Here is a 23,328-nt window from a genome sequence, read left to right as displayed (position 1 = left end):
TACTCTATTAAAATGTATTGTTTTGTAAAATGTATTGTATTGTTGCATTGTTTTGTTTTGTAACATTTTCAATCTCTTTCGTTTCAGTTGATACACAATGGCTGATCGATTAACACTGGAGCAAAGATGATTTGTAGCAAGCCTATTGAAATGTACGATTCACCTACTCTGGTCCGTGAAAAGTTCACACAACGATTTGCACGTAATGCACCAAGCCATTTAACAATGTACCGCACCTACAATAAGTTTGTGGTTACATGATCAGTAGCAAGCAACTATAGAGGAAAGGACGTCCAAGATCAGGACGATGTGAATAAAACATTAATGTTGTACAGCAAGCTATGTTGTATAGTCCTTCGAAATCAAACGTTCGATGCAGTTTGGAAACAAAAATATCTCAAGTAACAGTGTGGTGCATCTTGAAACTTGACCTTGGAATGAGACCTACCTACCACATGCAAGTCACTCAAACTTCAACATTGGCGCAGAAACGTAAGCAGGTGGAATGTTGTCAGATTTAGCTGAAATGGCCATATCCAGCAAGATGATGTGAATGTAATGGCATTCAGCGATGAAGCCACTTTACACACCGGTGGGTTTGTGAACCGACATAATACGATTTTCTGGGCCACCGAAAACTCACGGGTCATTCGGCAACATGAACGTTACTCCCCTAAAGTAAATGTGTGGTGCGCTGTGACCGCCGCTGGAGTTCTTGGACCCTACTTCTTTGACACACAAACAGTAACCGCAGACATGTACTTACGGATGTTAAAGCACTACACCCTTGATGACCTACCACTAGAAATCCGCCGTGCAAGATATTTCCAACAAGATGGCGCTCCACCGCACTGGGCATAACTGTTAGAGACTATTTCAATGATACGTTTCCTGGTCGATGGATTGGTCGTGATGGACCATTGCGCTGGCCTCTACAATCCCCTGATTTAACACCATGCGATTTCTCGTTATGGGGCATGGTAAAGGAGCGCGTTTACAGTACCGAAGTTCGCGACATTAATGACCTAAAAGACCGTATACGGGATGTAATATCATCCATTCACCGTTAAATGTAAGCACGTGCTTTAAATGAAACTGTTCGTCGTTCGTTTTTATGTTGAACGTAATGGTGAATAGGTTGAGGCGACATCTGAGTTCGCAGGTATTTAGCATCAGTACCAACCTAACCTGGCCTAGTCCATCAAAAATATAGAAACTTAGAATTTTAAGCAAAGAATTCTGCCCCCCATCCAAAAATCCTATCCTGACCTAATCTAAACTAACCCAACCTAACCTAAACCATCAAAAACCCAGAAAATACAGCAAGAAAGTTCGAACAGTAAGCAAAAAGTTCTGGCCCCCCAATATCAAAAATATGCCTACGAGGTATGGCAATTAAACAACGAGACTGCCCACCTCCTGTCGCGCAGGATCGTGGGGGGGGGGGGCGAGGTAGCTAATGATGTGTTGTTGATCTTGAACCTTCATGAGCAGCCACTGTTTGTTTCATGATTTTGAAAGCTTTTCTTTTCTTTGCAGGCTTGCATAAAAAGGACAGTGCCAGAATCATGGTGAACAGTAAAGTTGAGCAGCGCATTAACATCAAATTTCTGGTGAAATTAAACAAAACACCGACGGAATGTTGTGCAATGTTAAAAGAGTGTATGGTGATAATGCTATGTCACATGCCCAAGTTATCGAATGGCACAAACGATTTTCAGAAGGTAGGGAGGAGGTTGAAGACGATGAACAACCCGGCCGCCCTTTGAGTTCAAGAAAAGAAGAAAATATTCAAAAAATTAATGAACTTGTGCGGAAAGACAAACGTCTGAGCATTCGGATGATCACAGACATGACGAACATTAACAATGAGACAGTAAGACAAATTTTGCATGAAAATTTAAACATGACAAAAGTTTGTGCAAAAATTGTTCTGAAAAATCTCTCTCAGGAACAAAAAAACATTCGAAAGATCATTTGCTGTGACGTCACGGAGCGAATCAAAGCAGAACCAGACTTGCTACCACGTGTCATCACATGTGATGAAACACGGATTTTCCAGTATGGCCCCGAGACTAAGAGTCAATCCATGCACTGGAAGACTCCCACATCGCCAAGAATGAAAAAAACACAAATGATCAAGTCGAAAGTGAAGGCAATGCTCATGGTTTTCTTCGATATCAGGGGTATCATCATGACTGAATGGGTGCCTCAGGGTCAAACGGTGAATCAGACCTACTACAAAGAAGTCCTAATCAAGCTGAGGGAAAGAATAAGGAAGAAGAGACCGGATTTGTGGAAAAACGATGCATGGATGCTCCATCAAGACAATGCGCCTGCCCATAATGTCCTTCCTGTGAAGCAGTTTTTAGCAACCAAGCGCATTCCTGTGCTCAACCATCCTCCATATTCCTCAGACCTGGCTCCCTGTGACTTTTATCAATTCCCAAAAGTGAAAAGTGCATTGAAGGGAACACATTTTCAGTCTGTGGAAGAGGTGAAACGAAAAACGGCAGAATTGTTGAACAGTGTGACATCTGATGAGCCGCAGCATTGCTTTTAAAAATGGAAGGCACGTATTCAGCGGTGAATAGATAGGGGAGGGGAGTATATTGAAGGGATAACAGTCAATTGTAACTTTCTTTGCAATACATGACATTTATGGCACCAGTTTCGTTATTTAATTGCCACACCTAGTGTATATATATATATATATATATATATATATATATATATATATATATATATATATATATATATATATGCCTTTCTTAGCCCCGATAATATTTTTCTGGCTAAGCCCCTGGCGACAGCATGGGGTTTACACTAAATTACACGATTTTATGCCTAATAGTGCCATATATCATCTGGAGAGCGGCACAAAAAACCTTCAAATCATCCTTTAGGGGTCGTATTTACAAAATCTTGCCTTATTTGCAGCCTAGGATATAAAGATGTTATTAATACGAAATTTTAAAGTTATATGCTTAATTGTTTCAGAGACTCGAGAGCAGGAAAAAACTTAAGGCACTTTCTTACCTCTTAGAAGTCACATTTCGTAAAACTACATTATTTATTCGGCATGTTTAGGATATTTATACAAAATTTCAACAACTGACCTTGTTCTCAACTTCTTACATGCTCCCACCCGTGTCTTAAACACTTGTTGTTTACACCAAAACTACGCAGATAGTAAGTTGTTACCTTCAAGTTCATTTGATGGGAAATTGACCTGCCCTGGAGGGGAACTCTGTGTGTGAATTAGCTACAATGAAGGCACCAAGGGCCAATAGTGCGCAAAACAGGTGCTGACTAAGTAAGCAAGTAACCATGTTATAATTTTGGTGGCACATGAAAAAATTTGTTCCGCAAACTTGATTCTCTTACAGTCAACACATAATAGTAGGTCTTTATTTTTTAAATATAATAATTATTTCAAACACTGAGTACGTGATATTACAAATAATTCATTTAGTATTTCCATCCGAATTTGTGAATTATAAAATGAAATATTATTTCCTTCAATTCTTTTAGTGGTTGTTTTATAGTAAATATACCTATCATTTAGAAAGTGATTTTCAATATGAAGATCCTAAAGTAAAACGGTTATTTTATATGTCCATGGATTAAAATTAAGATACACAATAACATTGTTGCAAGCAGTATTAATATGCATTAGTTTGCTGTTACCTATATTATTACTGCATCTTGATACTAATGATATGATAGCGGACGGGAAGGCATGACAACTACCGTCGAACGTTGTGCGTGTGTTTCCCTAGTTTGACGAAAAGATCTAGTAATAGACATACGAGACAAGACTGGGGTGGAATCTATAGTTACATGTGCGGTTCTTGTAACCACTTAGTATTGAATCGCGCTTGAAGTCTACAATGTATGATGCCCTGTCATAGATTCGAACCCAATAACTACTCTAATACGCCAGAGTCGGGTGTAAAATCCGCTTCTTACGAAACTGAACCCAAGACCCATAGTAAAAATTGGTGCGTTAGCTTCATTCCCCCACCTTCAACATCCATAATGACATCAACAGTAACTTCAAGCTGTAGCATACTTGGTCCTTTTCAGGAGGAACGTTGCCAAACTACTTGAACATGTTCACAGAAAGATGGGAAGGACGTCCTCTCTGTGCTTCTTTCATGAATCGATATTCGCGAAAGGCAACCGAGATGTTATTTTGATAGAACAGTTTCACCAATAAAATTCTATTATTCTTGTTCAAGATTATTGATTAACTGACGACAGCAGTACACAATTTTCTTGTCTGTATCAACAATGTTGTACGAGAGACGTTTCGAAAGTAAGTGTCGTATTTTTTTCTCACACAAATACACCGTGGCATCATGAACTATACACCTTGCACTATTTTTCGACATAGTCACCACCGATATTATCGTAGCGTGCAATCAGTTTCAATAAACCACTCTGGTAAAACTCGGCACCCTGCGATGGAAGGAACTGTCGATCAGCCTGCTCCACCTCAGCATTGTTTTGGGAGTGCAGTTTTTAATGCAGAGAACAGGTGAAAGTCCGATGGGGGCAAGATCGGGGCTGTAGACAGGGTGATCCAATCTCTCCATCCGAAGTGACGAATCTGATCTTGTGTGAGCCTTACTGTACGTGGTTTTGCGTTGTCGTCCAAGAAGACAGCACCTTCACTCAAAAGCCTTGGTCTCTTTCGTCGAATGGCGGACCTGAGTTTGATGAAGGTTTCGCAGTAGCGTGCCGATTTGATGGTTCCTTTATGGAGGAAGTCAAGGGGAATCACACTTTCCACAATAACCTTTCTTGAGAAGGGTAATACTTTGAATTTCTTACTTACTGGTGAATTAGGATGCTTCCACGTCATTGACGCGGTCATCATTTTCGGCGTAAAGTGGTGCGCCCATGTCTCATCACCTGTGATGATTCTGAACAGGAACTCATTTCCTTCTCGCGCGTACCACATCAAGTGAGGCTGATTCTCATTCTTGTACTCTTGTGATCCGGGGTCAGGTTTCTCGGCAGCCATCTTGCAGACACTTTTCGGTATTCCATCATGGAGCATGTGATGGGCCTCAGTATGATCAATACGCAGTGTGGATGCCACGTCTGACACCGTTATGCGCCTGTCCGTTAATACCTGTCATGTACTCTAGCAATGTTGTTTTTATTTGTGGATGTGGAGGGACGCCCACTTCGACCTTCATCCTCAAGATCTGCCTTCCTACACTGAACATGCAACACCAGCAACCAATCATTTGCCGAGACATGACCTCTTCACTATACACAGTCTGTAGGCATTCATGTATGACGGACACACTAGTCCCACGTATCCATTCATACCGGATAAGAGCACGCACTTCTATGGTGACCACGTTGTCAGTACATATCTGTCTCTGCCATCCTGATTTGTACTCGAATAACCGCGGGCACGCCGCGGTCTGCTGACATATTCTTCCTCCTCCGGCGCTCTGCACATGTGCCATTCCACTCCGTTGATGCTCTTCCGTCGTTGAATCAGCAACGCGTGTGGTTTCTTATGGTGATTGTTTGTTTCATTTGGTGTACTATCTTCTCGTTCAAAACAAATGACGATTATTTACTTTCGGAACGTCACTTGTAGCAATGACTGGTAGTGAGTCAAAATAAAGTTCGTTGCATATCGTTTGCCGAATATTATACACACATATTAGTGTCTATTAGAGTCAACAAGAGTGGGCATAAATATTGTAAAGAAAACATTAAAAGAAATGGGCAAGTAAAAGGAGAAGATATGCTAGGCTTATCTCAGGAGCCAAGGCAGGTTATTTGTAAGTGTTTAGTTGCCTCGTAGGAATCACGAGGTGTTAAGTTCCCTGGGGGCCACTACAACAGATAAAACGGACACTTTCCTGATGCCTTCAACTGGTTATGATCTCGATACAATTTGCGACATCTATTAATCCATGCTATTTATTTATTTTATTTTTATTTTTTTGTCAACAAAGCAAACCACTGAGCAATACTTCATAGACATACATGCCTTTTCCAAACTTTCAACCATTTCCGTAACTCTTTCTGGCTACATTTGTTTACTGATCTAGTTTGTAAAAACTCTGATACTATACGTTGTACAAGTTACCCGTAATCACAGAAGTGCACTGCTTGCTCGAAGAGTACTTTGAGCATACAATATTTCTAAGATTCTCCTAGTGTAAGTTAAGGATGTTTGTACGGGAAGGTTAATTGAGCGAATTTTAAGTAAAGAAATTTGGAGTTACCAGTATTGCAAATTATTCACTGCTGCAAATCTATCAGAATAAAAGAATTTCTAATTCTTTCTTTTGCTCATGTGTATGACTCTTCTCGTGTCCTAGTAAAGCTGATCTAGAAGTAAAAGCTTTTTCACAGTGACTACAGTTGTATGGCCGATCACCTGTGTGCGACCTCTTATGAATTACAAGGTTCTTACTCTGCGTAAAGGATTTTCCACATAAGTTACAACTGAACTTCCTCTCACCCGTATGAGACACCAAGTGTTGATCATGAAGGTTTTTAGTTCGAGATCCCTTTCCACATACTTCACAAATGTACGGTTTCTCCCCAGTGTGTATTCTCTGATGCTCAATCAATGACACACGACTTTTCACACTCTTACCACACTCATCACACGTATATAGTTCCACTTCTTCGTTTATCCTATTGTGAACTGTTTGATGTCGTTTCAAATGGTGTTGCAACACAAAGCTTCGACCACAGATATCACACACAAAACCCTTAGACTTGTGTATTTGCAAATGGGCATTGTAACTGCCGTATGAATAAAAATGTGCATTGCATGTTTCACAAATATATATTTTCTCTTTCGTATGGATATTTTCGTGATTTGCAAGGGTTAATTTTTCATAAAATCCTCGATTACAAAATCTGCAGTGATAAGGAGGTTCTTCTGTGTGTCTTCTCTCATGAGAAGTCAACAGAATTTGGGATAGGAACCCTCTTCCACAAATGTTACACACAAACTTAAATTCTTCCTTGTTATGGCGTTTGGCATGTCGTTTAAGATCTTGCAAAGTCTTATATCGTTTCATACAAACTTCACATTCATGATTTCGTTCTTCAGTGTGCCTCCTTTTATGTTGAAGGTAGTGGCTCGAAATTACCAACTTATTACAAATTTCACATTTACGACGACGACGAACCCCTTGAGATTTCTTAACATTGGTGTTGTCTCCGCTAATTGTATTAAGATGAGAACCCGCCTCTGCAATTTGTGAGTTCTCAACACTGGAATTCCTTGTACTAATTGCTCTAAGCTGAGAAACTGCCTTCTCAATATGTGACTTATCAAATAGGCTATTATTGGAAAGACGATGACATTTCTTAACATTGGTGTTGTCTCCGCTAATTATATTAAGATGAGAACCCGCCTCTGCAATTTGTGAGTTCTCAACACTGGAATTCCTTGTACTAGTTGCTCTAAGCTGAGAAACTGCCTTCTCAATATGTGACTTATCAAATAGGCTATTATTGGAAAGACGATGACATTTCTTAACATTGGTGTTGTCTCCGCTAATTGTATTAAGATGAGAACCCGCCTCTGCAATTTGTGAGTTCTCAACACTGGAATTCCTTGTACTAATTGCTCTAAGCTGAGAAACTGCCTTCTCAATATGTGACTTATCAAATAGGCTATTATTGGAAAGACGATGACATTTCTTATAGTCTTGTACGAGCACAGGCACGATCGACTTCTTGCACTTATCCAAAATTGGTGCAGAACCTCTCTTAAGTAACAGCTTCCTGTAAATAATACAAATAATTATTACGTAAATAGTCATCTAAATTTATACCTAAAATTGGAGAAATGCGCTCCTCAGTCCTCGCTCTTGACCATTCTAAAGGATATTTAACAAATAAATAAAAATTGCATTAAAAAAAAAAAAGCATTTGAACTCGGATCTCCGGCTTACCAGACCGGTTTTAACCACTATCCGGACCGTTCCCTGAACTGTCATACATTTAGTCACTCATGAAATCGATGCTTAACCACTTAGACGGCATTGGCTGTTCCACTATTCCTACAGTCTTGGATAGCCTAGTCTTTACATTACAAATCTTCTACTGGTATTAACTCAATGATATACAAAGAATAAACAATCACACACTGAGTCAAACTTATTACGAGTAGTTTACGAAGAATTTCCAAATTTCACAGAAAATCCAAATCACATAGAAGACAAAAAATTAATACACTGATAAAACTGACTTTATTGTGCCGGTATATTTATTATGTGAAAAATTTTAGGGACCTTTTTCCCTTTCGTTAGTGAAAATGTACGAAGAAAATTCTAAAACCAATCCAAAACTTACATTCTAATAATTAAAATAATTAATGCACAGATTTTAAAACTTCATCGTACTAAAAGATAGTACACGTGTAGTATCACTCTAGAAAGCCTCACATATTTAAACTGTCAATCTGGAACACATAAAATTATAAAATGTAACTGCGAATGCAAGCAATTATAAGCATTCACTCACCAGTAATCATCTATCATACATCAGCATAAAAAGGGTTGAACTGCACACTTTCCGAAGATTCATTGCTCCTTTGACAGAGAAAAACTTTCGAGCAGTTGCTTTTTCAGAATAGCAAAGTGTGTTACACTTGAAGAGACTCACACTGAACTTATAATGAGACTCACATAATATAAACGCAGTAAGGGTTGTATTTCACATTTACCCAAAATTCATTACTCCTTTGCTCAGCAACGTAGGGAAAACTTCAAGGTAACTTACAATTGTTTAGTAAAACTGTTGATGATGCTATCGCAAATCGTCTTCTGATTTCCTTCGTTCCTTTGAATTGAAGTTATTTGTAGATAATCTTAACATCCTTACTAGTATGGTTGAGCATCCCTAAATGTTTAGATAAGCCTGATACAGAATAATTCTAAACCTTAAAATCTCCTATATGTTCCATGATTCTGATATCAATACTATCATACTGGCTAATTTCTTAATAGTGCTTTGCATGCTTACAATTATTAATATAGTACTTTCTAATTGACTAAGCTGATTTCCAACGTTAAAGGGTCATTTGTAGCTAATAGAAGAAACACCCTGCAAACCTTACTTATTAGCAATTTTATTCAAACCAAATGACAGTTCGGGCCAAAATGGGAAAGAAATCATCGCATTGTTTATTTGTTACCTCATTATTAGATGTATTATTAATCTTATGACCTCGTTTTCTAAATTTTACCATGATGCACCACGAACAGCTATTAATCTTCCCTAAAACAGAAACAATTTTTCTTGATTGTCAACAGTTGAAACCAAACTATACATTTTGAGAAAGAAATTAATCTAGAGGTTAGTGTTAATTTTAAACAAGTATTTCGATCCGCTATGTATATAAAAATCACATGTATGTTTTCTGTAAATTTTGATGTGAATTTATTGTTCTGAGTACTAAACGTCATGTCTAGAAATTTCACCTAATTATGTTTTTTTAAATTCAATAGCAAATTTACAAGCTAACCGTTCGTGATTGTCACAAACAGATACACATACAGCGCATGACACTCAGTTTTAGGTCTCCAAATAATCTTCTTCAGCATCCAACACTCTTTGCCGATGTACCTACAACTGCACAATGCTCTGGCGATAAAACTCGGTGGTCTTGGGTTCGGCGGTAGCTCATTAGTTCGAAGTGCCAAAAGCCTCTCCGTTGAAAGGAACGCTACACCTCAATCAAATCCAATCAGCGATATTGGACGCAAAGAAGCTCATAAGCGCGTACCGCAAGTCTGCCTCACTTACAAATATTTTCCACGGAGTGGTTGTCCAAGTAATGGAACAATGGTAATGGTAATCTAGGCGTTAGGTTCAGCAAGTATGGATGGCGTTAGGGTGGGTAGCACATTGTATCCCAGCCAAGTTCCTGAATGATATCCGTGGGCGTCTTTGCCACATATGGTTTCAAACTGACGTGAAGGTACAGCACACTCTTGCGATTAGCCAACACTAGTTCCTTTTGCTACAATGCATGTTGTGATTGATACGAGTACATGTTTGCAGGAATAGTACGGCATGGTGATAGGAGTTTTCGTAACAGTGTGTTCACAAGACAGAGCATAATCTTGCATGGTGCAGACGTGTCTTCAGATAAGACAGTCACGTGATGACAACCAATGTTTAATACATCAGGAATGTCACTGGATCCGCTTTTTGTCACTCGACTAAATATCGAGCTTTTAACTAAATATCGACATATTAAGTTACCGATATAGCAACGACAAAAACGCTGTTATCCTTTGTTCCCTGTTGCGTGCGACAATGTGCGGATTATCCACTTGCTTATTTTGTACACAATCCATTCTGTGATTTAGGTAAAGTCTGACTGTTTTCTCAGAAACCTGGAAGCATTCGACGAGTTTCACTGCTGACTTCTCTACGGGTACCTTCAGGGTCTCGTCAACTAACACCCATGGGCGTTCACTTTGAGTTATCACAAAGTCTGAGATTTCTCGACGTAAACTTCTCGGAAGAATTTTAAGTAGTGTGTTTGTTCACAAAATCCTACCCAAATGCCGGACATATTTGACGCTTTCATGCGGCTGCTTACCGGCCTAGATTATTCATACAGGAAACAACTGCAAATCGGCTGCTTCCATACCTCCATTTCTTTTCGACATTGCACAAGCTGTGACTGCTATGTGCGCACGTGCCTCTATTGGTGCAGGTCAATCGACACACAATGCCCATTGCTTTTCCGGCACGTCAATCACTTCGTTTCCTCTCTGAGCACTTTATCAAATGGAACGTCAAAAGTGATAGAACGTTTTGGTTACCTTACAAGGGTTCTCGTTTATTTGGCAACCATGAATTCCCTGACTTTTCTAAGTTTCCCAAGTCTATAAAGGATATAAAAAGCAACTATATTTTTCTAATCTACTATGATTGTACATAGATAACAATGTTAAAAAAAATAAAAAAAAACTAATGTCTTTTACGAAATATTCCCTATCAAACAGCATGTAAGACAAAAAGAGAAATGAATTCTGATAAATAAGAATCCTTAGTAAAATTCTCTGACTCTTCCAAGCTTTTTTTCAGCTTTTCACGAAATTCCCTTCGTTCTCTAGGACATTTTGCAAGTAAGCTGCATTCTCTAAACTTTTTCAGGTATTCGAGGTCAGTGGAAACCCTGCTTGTAATTTCACGATGTACAGTCCGCAGCAAAAAACCTGCAACATGAGCATGTAAGTTTATTGTGAATCAACGAAGTCTTTTGTTCCAAAAATAAATGTGCAGGGGAGGACGCCGAGGTTTCTCCTGGTGTGAGTCGTGCCACTTAGACTTTATGTTGATTCCCTGCGCTGTTATGTGTAGTTTCTCAATAAACTTACATGCTCATGTTGCAGGTTTTTTGCTGCAGACTGTACAATTATGTCGAATATTTTTTCTGAAGACTTTCTAATTCTAACTGTTCATTTGTTTTATAATTAGTTACGACACATTGATATAACAGTAGTATTTGATAAATTTAAACGGTTTCTTCTTTCAAATATTAATTTCAAAGATTTTGATACATTATTGGTTATTAAGTGACTACGATAAATAAACAGGGGCATTAAAGTCAGTTTTATCATTAAGTTAATAACAATAACGCGCCATACATTTTTCTCATTACAAATTAATATGCTGATTTATATTTTAATACAGATCTGTCAATAAGACATACGAACATACATAAGCAATAGCCTGAGGCATTAAAATTATGTAGGCCCATGACAGGATGATCCAAATTAATAACAACTGGTTACTTACCAATAAATCCTCTCGTGTGAAAACTAAATATTCTCCACACGTATCGGAACAACAAGCTAGTTCCAAATTCAGTGTTAAGATAACAAAGATACAACCGGAGGAGAGGAAAAAACACACTGAAGAACCTGTCCTGTTTCTGTCATCCGTTTTTATCCTTGTTACCTTAACAATGAAGACGGAACTAGCTCGCTGTTCCGATATGTGTGGGTAATATATAATTTTCCCACGGGAACACTTATTGGTAAGTAACAATGTTTTGTTGATAGCCTAGGGTCACTTATATTATCAATTTTTCAAGATTCCATCTTACTTGACGTAAAGATTCTAGAAACAGAAATGTCGAGTAGTCAGAAATTTAAATCACTACAATACTTGCGTTTTTTTTTCTTTTGGGGGTTAAAATATTACATTATTAGACGTATATATTATGATTATTTTCAAGGACAAGTTAAGGAAACCGTTTGTGTAAATTCTAGTATACAGAATTTCTCAGCACTATTTTCATTTTTGTTTACAAGTACGTGGTTAATTTTAGATATAATCAACGTTTGTAACAGAATACAACCTTGGTAGTTGGGAGCAGATTTACATATTTATACATTTATTAATTTATTTATATATTTTGCAGACAATTCAGAAACAGAAGCGATGTATTCATTTTAGAATTAACAATACTTTTGGACTGGAATACTTTCCTGAACACAGAAAACTGCCTGTATTTCATTATTCCGAGTTTCTTGCACTTCGAATTACAGACAACTCATTGTAATGAGGCAATCATCATTAAGTATTCTGCCAGCATTAGTAAGTCACGTCCACTGCAGCCCTCGGCTAGCACACTAGTATCTTCTAGTACCTTTTGTTAATTGTAATTTTCCTTTTTCTTTCCTTCCATCAGTCTTGTATCATGTCGCTCAGAATATAATTCTTGCCCAAACCACATCCTGACCATTTTCCTTCCCTTTTTGAATTACATCACACAAATTGTATTCCTTGCACTTCCCCATTGGCAATGCCTCTTGTCCCTGATTATTTTCTCCACTTTTCTCTCAGTCAGATTTCATCGCGTTTGTTACGGCTTTTGCATAATGAGCAAATTTCTGTTTCGTGAAGAACAATATTCTGCATGAAATCTTTTTGGAGTGTTTTCCTTAACATTTTATTTTAAAATCAACAAAATATACATTCCTTCTCCCTAAATTCTTATTTTGCCATTCCTTTCCTTGCTTTTACTTCACGTTCAGACTCATTCATAACTTAAGCAGTAATACCATCTAGGTATCAAACACAAGACTCGTCCCTTGGTCTTTCGGAAGCAACGGACAAAATATGGGGTAATCCATTCAATTTGAAAATCCTGGTTTTAAACTAAAAAATGTTGAATTATACTGTAAATTTACAGCGCACAGGTATTTTACATTGTCAGATTGAATAGTGTGCTTGGTTAAAAGTACACTGCCTACTACGTATTATTCCTTTTTGCTTCTTAATGTAGTGGTAGATAAGTATTACACACAAAAAGTAAATGTCCCGACTTACGAACCATTGGCAACCTCGGACTGATTTTCCTGCTTTTTATTCGTTAAAATGAGGAGTGACTGTCTATCATCTATCGTACTTTCCACTCTGCTGTTTTTATTGATACACAGTGCTTGTTTCAATCAACATTGCTTTCGTCTTTTTAGCAATTATTTTAATTTCATATTCTTTCGATTTATATTTTCCAATAAGATCTATAATGTCAGCAAATCGCATATATATATCTAATCGTTCTACCTGCAGTGAAATGCTGTCTTCCCTCTGTAGGCCCTCCTTTACACTTTCCAAATACACTTTCTCACTTCTCTCCATAAATCTTTCACAAGTATTCTTAATAAGCCAATACCACCATGCGTGCTCTTACCTGTACTAAATTCAAACTGTTCCTTCTCAATTCCCTCATTTATTTTCGTCCTATGCCCCATTTTCGAAAATTCCGCTCTTATGGGGGGGGAGGGGGATTATTATATTTTTTGTCTCCACATTTGAAATTAACTTTTGCACGCAGTTTGTGCCGTGTTGTTATATTTTGTTTCCATTACAATGTGTATCCTAAGGGAGAATGAAGGGTGCTACGTGTATAAAATAATGAAGCTCAAAAAATTCCATCAAGTTAGATTGACGAAACTTTGTATTCACACTTCCTTTCAACAAAGAAACATTCCATCGACGGATGAACTGTTTAACTAATTTCGAAACATAGCACTTCGGTCGGTTTGGGCTTTTACAATGTTGCTTTCATCAAAATATGTATCTTAAGAGGGAAAAATTCAAATATAAACCTTTCAAATATTTTCCATAAACGTGATCTCTCAGCGTAAAGAACAGACATTTCAGGGTTAAATAATATTAACTTTGGCTGAAATCATTGATTTAAAAAATAATCATCCGATTTAAATCACGTTCATTTATATCAACAAACCGTAAAAATAAGCAATTTTATTTCACATTCCCCGGTTTATTATCACGCGTCTAATACTTACATCTGACCTGCTAAAGCTGCTGCAAATGAAAAACTGTCAGCATTACTAGATCCTTCTTTTTCTTCCTTCTTATTAACAACTTTTCCCTGTTCATAATAATCTCTTACAAGTTCTAGTACGAGATCTTGCTTAGGTACGGTACTTTTAGGTGTACATAAAAGAAACGGATCTGTAGATAAATGTTCTTGTATTCCCACGTCTTCATTAATGTACATTTCACTACATTCAGCTTCACACATAACCTGCAAAAATGAACACAAATTTGTATAAACAAACAAAGATTAAAAATTGATATAATGATTTCAGATTGCCTCTAATTAGTTTTGTCAGACATGCTGCAGATTGTAGAGGAACACGAATGTTGCACATCTTAAATTCTTGAACCGGTATTTTAGTAATCACTAGACACAGATTATTGGAGGCATTTCTAAGTTATATTATTATACACAGATGGTAACCATTTTTTTTTTTTTAGGACTGAAAGACACATGATAACTTTTTAAGTGAAGGTGGCAGCTGTTTCATTACTGATATGTACCACACTGTTTCTCGGTATCATGTTCATGCATTACTCAAGTTTGAACCTTGTACTGTAGTAAATGTTATTTTGTATCTGGAGCCAAGTGGCAAGCTACACGCAAAGTTGCCATGGAAAATACATAGTTACGAGTATACATTTACAATACTAATAGCTATTCTACAATTTCTATAATACAATTTCTAATAGCTATTTTCATTGGTAAGTTAAAATATACGATAAAAAGAAGTCTTGTGTGTTTTGGACAACATTTTAGTGGAAAGAAATTATAGTGGTTTTCTTCCAATAAGTAAAATTCACAGACCAGTTAAAAATGACAGCCACGTTTTTCATTATTCAATAATGTTAAAAATAACATTAAGAGGTGACATTCTTAACTGAAATTTCCACAAATGAACAAATTCTATAAGTGAGTGAATATGAGTAGTTACAAGTGATAACCAAACTCGATTACTGCTCGGATGACAGGGTTTGAAAAAACCCGTTTTTTTAAAAAAAAAGCCCATCCCTTCTGGGCCCATATGGGTTTTTTCGTGTATTTTCGGATTTAATTGTTTTTTTTCGGGTTTAATTGGGTTTTTTCGAAATATTTCAATGTCTTTGGGCTAAAGTGTTAAAATGTGATTTATATTTCAAGATTATCGTTGTCCCAACTAGCAAAAATTTCATATTCACTACTGTTTTGAAAAAATGGCCGCCATTTTGAAATTTTATGTTCGATCGCCGCCAAAATATATATACAGCTAATTTAGTGTGTCTCGTGCTTCTACTCTGAAAATTTCAACTTAGAAGACAGAAAATTGCGCTTTGTAGTGTGAATACCCGCCATTTTGAAATTTTACGTTGGTATGCAGTCAACCTGTACAGGAAATTTAGTATGTCTCGTGCTTGTACCCTGAAAATTTAAACTTAAAAGACTGAAAGTGGTACCCTGTAGTATATGTGTTACAGGCAGATGAACGAACAAATGTAGATTGAATCATCCCAGGAACCTCAGTGACGTTCGCCAAATATGAATACCAAGGGTGGCCTAAAAGTACACCCCTGCAGTGATCAAGTATAACATTCTAGTTTATAGGTTTGTTTCGGCTCTTTCTAGCTTAAGATGTAGGTAAAAACACATTAAGAATGTAATCTATCTAATATAAGTAAAATAGAAGAGTTTGTTTGTGTGTCTGTCTGTGTGCGACCTGGGAACCAGACGAGTGGACCGAGAGTTACCAAATATTGGTCAGGGGTTCTTTGGTACAGTCTCTAGATGATGATGAAGCGTTTTTTTTTTTCAAATTTCGAACCAGGGGGGTCTCAGGGGGGCGTTTACCGGAACCGGCTTGGGAACCAGACAAATTGACCGAGAGTTACCAAATTTTAGCCACGAATACCTTGGTCCAGGCTCCAGACCATAGTTAAACGTTTTAGTCAAAATTTGAACCAGGGGTATCTCAGGGGGGCGTTTACCGGGACATGTAAAAGTAGTAGAAAATGACCGATATTAGTGTCGAGTTCATAGTTTTCGCGGTCGCTGAAATCAATGGAGAAACTCCGATTGCATTAACTTCCAAATTCACGCTATTAGGCTCTGGGCCGGAGGTCACCGGGGAGAGGGGATACCGAGACATGTAAAAGTAATCCAAAATGATCGATATTAGTGTCAAACCATAGTTTTCGCGGTCGCTGAGATCAATGGTGACACTTCCATTAGCGATGACTTGCAAATTCAGCTACAATTTTATGCGGGCCGGGGGATACTGAGACATGGAAAAAATAGCCCAAAATGACTGATATTGGTATCAAATCCATAGTTTTTGCGGTCGCTGAGATAGATGGTGATACTCCCATAGGCGCTGACTTCAAAATACAGACTCCGTGCGAAGCATAGGTATATTCAACTAGTAAATAATAAAGCAACATGAATAACAACAAGAAGTGGTATAGAATGCAATAAGCTGATCAGGACGGTACTGTATACCTATTTTGGGCCACCCTATATATTAATTTAAAACAAATATATAACTCATATTTTACAAAATAAATGTTTCAAAATGTCTTAAATGAAATTAAATATTTTCCAATGTAAAATAAATGGTTTTATTGTTGAAGTTCACTTCCGATACTTTACGCGTTCAATTACGGGAATTTCCCGAGCACTTGTTGCAAGACAGTTCTTTCCAGAAAATTAATTTAAAACAATTAACAAATACATAATTCATATTTTGTAAAGTAAATGTTTTAAAATGTCTTAGATGAAATTAAATATTTTCCAGCGTAAAATAAATAATTTTATTGTTTAAGTATTCAGTTACGATCTTTATGCGTTCAATTGCGGGAATTTCCCGAGCACTTCTTTCATAGCGTTTCCCCCCCCCCCCCCTTGAAAATGCAAGCTTTCTTCAGTGTACATCGAAACTTCCACTAGTACTTAAGTTTTGAATCAGCACTTGAAATAGTAAGTGTTACGTGGTTTCCGGAACTCTGAGTATTACGCTTCTTAAATTTGACAAGAATTTTTACGCTATTGCTGCTGTTGATTCTACATAATGCTTATTTGAAGAGTAGCAACAAATAACTGGAATAAACTGTTGTTTTGGAAAACCAAATTTTACTGAAGAATACTTGTGTTACCATCAAAGGTAATAAAAAATAATACTAATAGTTTTACTAATGCACTACATATTTACTGGTAGTACCTGTATCCATAGCCCTAAACCCATCAAACGTATGAGGGATAACGTCCCTCGGCGTCGCCGAGCACATTATTCACGGAAAGTATTTTCTAAAATATAAAATTGCATATTTTATTTCGAATAGGCTATAAGCATAATTCATACATTAATATGTTCTATAATTATCTGAAGCTAAGGTCAGTTTTTTTTTTTTTTTAATCCATTCAATGCATTCAGAACTTTATGAAGGTTTTATGTTGAATGATATTGTAACCTTAACGTAAAAGCATTTAATCGCATCCATTACACTTGTAGTAGTCATAGACACAGTACTTTGAGCCACACCAGAATCTTCTGACACTCTGACCTGGAACCCCGGATCACTCACGTAACGCACGAAAACTGGCATCCTTTCGTCATTACTTAATGCATCACCCCAAATTTCGGTTGATTCTCCTAAAAAATGTGCTAACCACTCTACATTTTCTTTCATGAACTTATAATATTTTTTGTAATCTCCATTTGCTACATTTCTATACAGTTTATACACTGGTGCCCCCCCCCCTCATATCCATGACGCATCCCCCCTCAATTGTCTATCCGTAGGTGTTCTTCCATGAAAAAAAATCTTCTCGATTAATTTTTACACCCCCTCAAACATATTTATATGTATTTTAACCACCCCAAATATTTCAATGACGCAGTTTTCATCATAGCCCCCCTTTGTGGGCAACCTTGGTTTATAAGTTTTTCTACGTAGCAAAACAATCATATACTCTGCCATATTTCGCACGGAGTCACCTATTTAGCTTGCTCCACAAATTTGGAGAAGTTACTAGCATCACAGGGGAGTCTTTGATTTTTATTGATATCAAACGCGGAGTAGTTACTCGGCTCGAGAATATAGGTGTAGTTACTTCAAAAGGGCGGGGCTTCTCCGAGGTTAGCCGAGACGATTAGTGCTCAGTTCTCTTTTTATTGATACCAATGCGAGTAACTACCATAAAATTGGGAATAATGAGTTAACTTCTCCGTTTTATTGATATCACCCTATATCATCTCAAATTTAAGTTTCTATGAATTGTAGTGTACGAGATTATCTCCTACTGAGTGCTATGCCTTAACAGCGGCAACTTAAGGAAGGTGGAAACTGTTATCTATAGTTACTTACATGTTTGTAATTATCAGATTACCATGATCTTGAATGATTAGTAACCAAACTAGACCGAAGTTTTATACATTTAACTTTAGAATAGTTATCGTGGTCTAGTTTTTTGAAAAACAAAGATGAAAAAATTAGATTCCTACATGAAATCTGCAACGGGAAACTGACGACGCCTCCATGGCTGAATGTCACAATATGATGTAAACTAAAGCCATTATCTATAAATACTGAAAATTCAAACACTTCAGATTTTAGTCAAATTTTTTTTCCTACTATATTTTTCATTCTGTCTTCTCTAGTTTTTCACTTATCACTAGCAGAAGTGCTCGTCCTTCGCACGGGAAGAAAGTAAGGAAATGATTGAAATATATAACGACGAGCAATGCCAGCCAGCAACCTACCTACGACACGAAAAGCTGTTGGGTTGCCTACCTCACAGATATGGTTTATTGTACACTTCTCCAAAATATAATTGCGCGTCTTAATTTTTTAAAAGTTCGTTAAAGCTGTGTTTGGCAACAACGCACCCGAAGTAATGCGTTTATGGTATGTATTATATATTATTTACATATTTACATAGAATGGGATGTACGCAAGAGATATTGTAATCATAACAATAACTAACTTTCTTAGAAATCTAGACATCGATAATTCGTACTACAATATTCATGAACATACTTTTTCTGTTGAAATGAAAGAATAGCATTTTGGGGGAATGTTTTTAATGTGTATAATGTTACGTTTAGTAGTGCCTGTTGAAAACTTTCCAAGCACAGGTACATACCTCAGACTGTTGATGTAGAAAATAGATGATCGATAGAATCCAATACAAGTGGATCAGTTATGTATGGTCTCAGCTCAATAAGCACGTCTTCATACTAGTACCACGTCGCAACTACTCTCGACTTAGGAAAGCCAAGTAGGTTTTTTTATTCATGAGCAGAGGTCATGTACTTCCTGCACTTGTGGTGAAATCTTAAGTACGTATACCTACGAATCTACTTCCCTCACCATATTTATCAATGAATGAACCTATACGATGACTTGTGAAAGGTACAAGACTTCAGTGCTTGGAAACGCTTTCAAAGACGGAATTACATTGCAGTTTTTACAGATAAAGAATTCATTAATTAATCACAATTAACTTTCGAAATATCAATTTCCTTTCACTGTTTTTTGAAAATCATTAGAAGGTAATGAACTTAAAATACAATCATGGACAAAAGCTTAATAATTAAATTGAACAACGTCCGTAACAGTAATAGGAAGGGAAGTTGTAAGATAAAAAGGATAGTAAAGCCTTTCCAACCACACCATGTTGCTTGCTTTTTGAAATATTTAGGCACTACCCCATTACTTATACAAAGTTAATTTCACAGCAAAATAGTGAATTGACCAACACAGAAAACTTTGTTTAATTAAAACGAACACGCGCACGTTTTAACCCAAACAAATGTATAGATGGATGATTTAAGGAGTTCCCTCGCTATTAATACAACTGAAAAGTACTTCTACAGTTTATTTCGATAGCCGTGTGCGTTTAGTTATATCCTTCTGTTGAAATTTCACTGGGTGCTTTCATTTAAAAAAAAAAAAGAAAAACGCTGTTCTTACTTCACAGTGTATCATCCCTGAGAAAAATGTATGGCCGTTGAAAAAAATTTTCATCCCTGGCACGGATAACTTTTCCCCCTCTATAAGTTTCTCGAATCTTATGAGGATAGAAAAAGGAAATAACTCATTTTGTAAACTAAAGTACGACAAATTAGGACAAATCTTGATAAGATATTGGTTTACCAGAACTCTGTTATATATTTACCCTGTCCGTGTATCCTTCCGTCCGCAATATGAAAATATCTTAAGAATTATTCGATGGACCATTATCAAATTTGTTCGATATGTAGAGGATGAAAAGTTAGGAATCGAGCTGATTATGAAAGCAATATTCAAACTCGCAGTAATAAAAATAAACATTTGCCGGTTTTTACGGTGATGACTATAGAGCAAAAACGGTAACATATGTATATGAAGAAGCAGTTTTCTGGAATCAATTAAGCATCCCAAGAGTACAAATCATCTATATTCTTTACTCTCTACTAAAAACCGGAAGCAGCAGAAGTTCACTACAACTTTCGATTTCAATATTGATCTACACAAACCGAAAATGATAAAAATTAACCTTTGTCTCAACCCCTATTCAAACCGGAAGTTTCAGGTGTAAACCGCTTTGGGTTTAATGTTGATCACCATAGGATAAAAACCGTAATAGATGGTGAAAAGAGGTTTCCTGTGCCTTAAATCAACCACTTCCGGTTTCAGTCGTGATCGCTATAGAGTAAAAACGGTCATAGATAGCAAGTTGATTTTCTACTATCAATTATGCGTCCCAAGAATATATTATGGCTCACTCTAACCCCTCTTCTTCAACCGGAAGTAGTAAAATCTACTACCACTTCCAGTTTCAATACAACGGCCACTATTTATATTTTGAGCCTTGGCAAAATTGATTGTAGTTAGGCGCCATTTTTCGTTTGCATAGAAACGTTTGCCATTGTTGACCATAACGTACTTCAAATGTTGTCAATAGCTTTATTTGTGTTGTTTACGTTCACTTGAAGATTGCGTAACAACAACAACAACAACAACAACAACAACAACAAAAAAAAAAATAACTTGAGAAAATTTTCGTGCGATGATTTATTACGATTTTCGACGTAGATTATCAAGACAAGAGTGCATCGATCAACTTACTTCCACATTTATCGATGAAGCCCCATCTTTTGCTACTGTGAAACGCTGGTATAACGACTTTACTCGTGGCCGCCATTCGCTTACTGACGAAATTCGCGAAGGTCGTCCAAAATCAGTTGTTATTCAAGAAAACATTAATGCTGTGCAAAACCTAATACTAAAAGATCGTCATGTGACATACTATGAGATTAAGGCAACCCTAGGCATTTGCTTCACAAGCATATATAAAATATTACATGATCATTTAGCTGTGAAAAAGGTTTGTTCTCGTTGGATCCTACATAATTTGACAAAAACTCAATAAGAAGCTCGCGTTCATAGGTGCACACAAATGCTCAATAAATACAATGGCGGTGCATCTCAATAAATATTCAAAAGGCATATATAAGATTGTAACAGGTGACGAATCATGGATATATTCATGTGAGCCGGAACGTGAACAGCAGTCGATTGTATGGGTGTTTCAAGATGAACCAAATCCAACAAAGGTTGTTGGCGTACCTCAAAACAAATGGTCGCCTTTTTTTTTTTTTTTTTTTTTTTTAACTGGTCATGTGGCAACTTGCCTTTAGAGGAACGTAGAACGGTTAACTCTGAATGGTACAAAACAATTTGTTTGCCGGAGGTCTTCGGTCAAATACGGAAAACAAACAAGCGCCGTCGGATCATTCTTCATCAAGACAATGCGAGTTCTCACACATCTCGCCTAACAACCAACTATTTGAACACGCAAAAAATCGAATTGATGGGTCATCCGCCGTACAGTCCTGATATGCACCCAATGACTTCTTCTTGATCCCGAATGTCAAGAATCAATTGCGTGGACAATGATTTTCATCGGCGGAAGAAGTCGTTGATGCGTTCAAAAACCATATTATGGAGGTGTCATCTGAAGACTGGAAAAAATGCTTTATCAAGAAGACTGGAAAAAATGCTTTGACAAATGGTTCGAACGAATGCAAAACTGTATTGATCATAAAGGAGAATATTTCGAAAAACAATAAATCAATTTTCAATGACAAATACTGTTTTTTCATTGTTAGGCTCAAAATATAAATAGTGGTCCTCGTATTAACTGAGAAATATCACGCCACACAACTTCTTCAAGTGGTGTACACGTGTCACTATATATAGATCAAAGAAGTAAATGATGTTTGCCTGTCAAACTCAAAAGTAATAGTGACACATGTACTCCACGAAGGTATGGTTTATGATGGCATATATGATGTTATAACTGGGCGTATATGGGTGAATTCATTCCCCTTGGGGAAAATATCCAATTGGACACTGATTTTCGGACGTTACCGTATGCCAAATAGTTGAACTTCCAGCGAGTTGTTCATCTTTCCCTCCTTCTTTTTAACGTTATAGGGTCATTCCATCTCAAATCACCTAGAGCACTGTGCTTCAATGTCAGATTCCCTTCAAAATTTTTTCATTCATAAATACCAATGAAATTATGCTAAATTAATTTTTTCCGATTTTTTGGATGAGAAATGCGCCGGGGAGAAATTTTTGAAAAAGGTGAATTTGGCGCCAATTTCACTTTCTGGCATACTGCATCATGGAACTAAAATTACCATAACTTTCTTATTTTTGAAGTTATTGGGCTCATCCAGGTGTCAAATGAAAGCTTAATTTTTGCTCTTTCAATAGATCCTAAGAAACTTTGCAAAAGATTACACTGTCAAACACTAATGGGCATACAAAGCTTTTTTTTTTTTTTTTTTAACATAACAAATTGTGCCATTGCTCAAAAGTTATAACTATGAAACTTTTGAAACTTTTTTGTACATTCATCTTAACACTTACATGGGATGGTGGAAAAATAAAGAGGGTGTTTTTTGTATTTTTGTAATTATATTTTAT

At 36.9% G+C, this 23,328-nt stretch overlaps 1 protein-coding gene across 6 annotated transcripts in view; it reads right to left on the bottom strand.

Annotated features, from left to right (window-relative positions):
* Window positions 1–2,276: 2,276 nt before the first annotated feature.
* The window catches only part of LOC145663088 (uncharacterized), a 47,917-nt gene continuing 26,865 nt past the window's right edge, over window positions 2,277–23,328 (bottom strand). For all 6 annotated transcript variants that reach the window (XM_081729352.1, XM_081729354.1, XM_081729350.1 and 3 more), the window contains exons 3-4: window positions 14,343–14,584; window positions 2,277–7,785 (exon numbers count right to left, since the gene is read on the bottom strand). In XM_081729352.1, coding sequence (XP_081585478.1) covers window positions 6,297–7,785; window positions 14,343–14,584 — 1,731 coding nt within the window. In that variant the 3' untranslated portion in view covers window positions 2,277–6,296. The remainder of the gene's footprint in view (window positions 7,786–14,342; window positions 14,585–23,328) is intronic.

The sequence above is a fragment of the Thermobia domestica genome, chromosome 10 (genome assembly GCF_964235325.1).
Source record: "Thermobia domestica chromosome 10, izTheDome1.hap1.1, whole genome shotgun sequence".
NCBI lineage: Eukaryota > Metazoa > Arthropoda > Insecta > Zygentoma > Lepismatidae > Thermobia > Thermobia domestica.
This window is presented reverse-complemented; position numbering and strand designations above follow the sequence as displayed.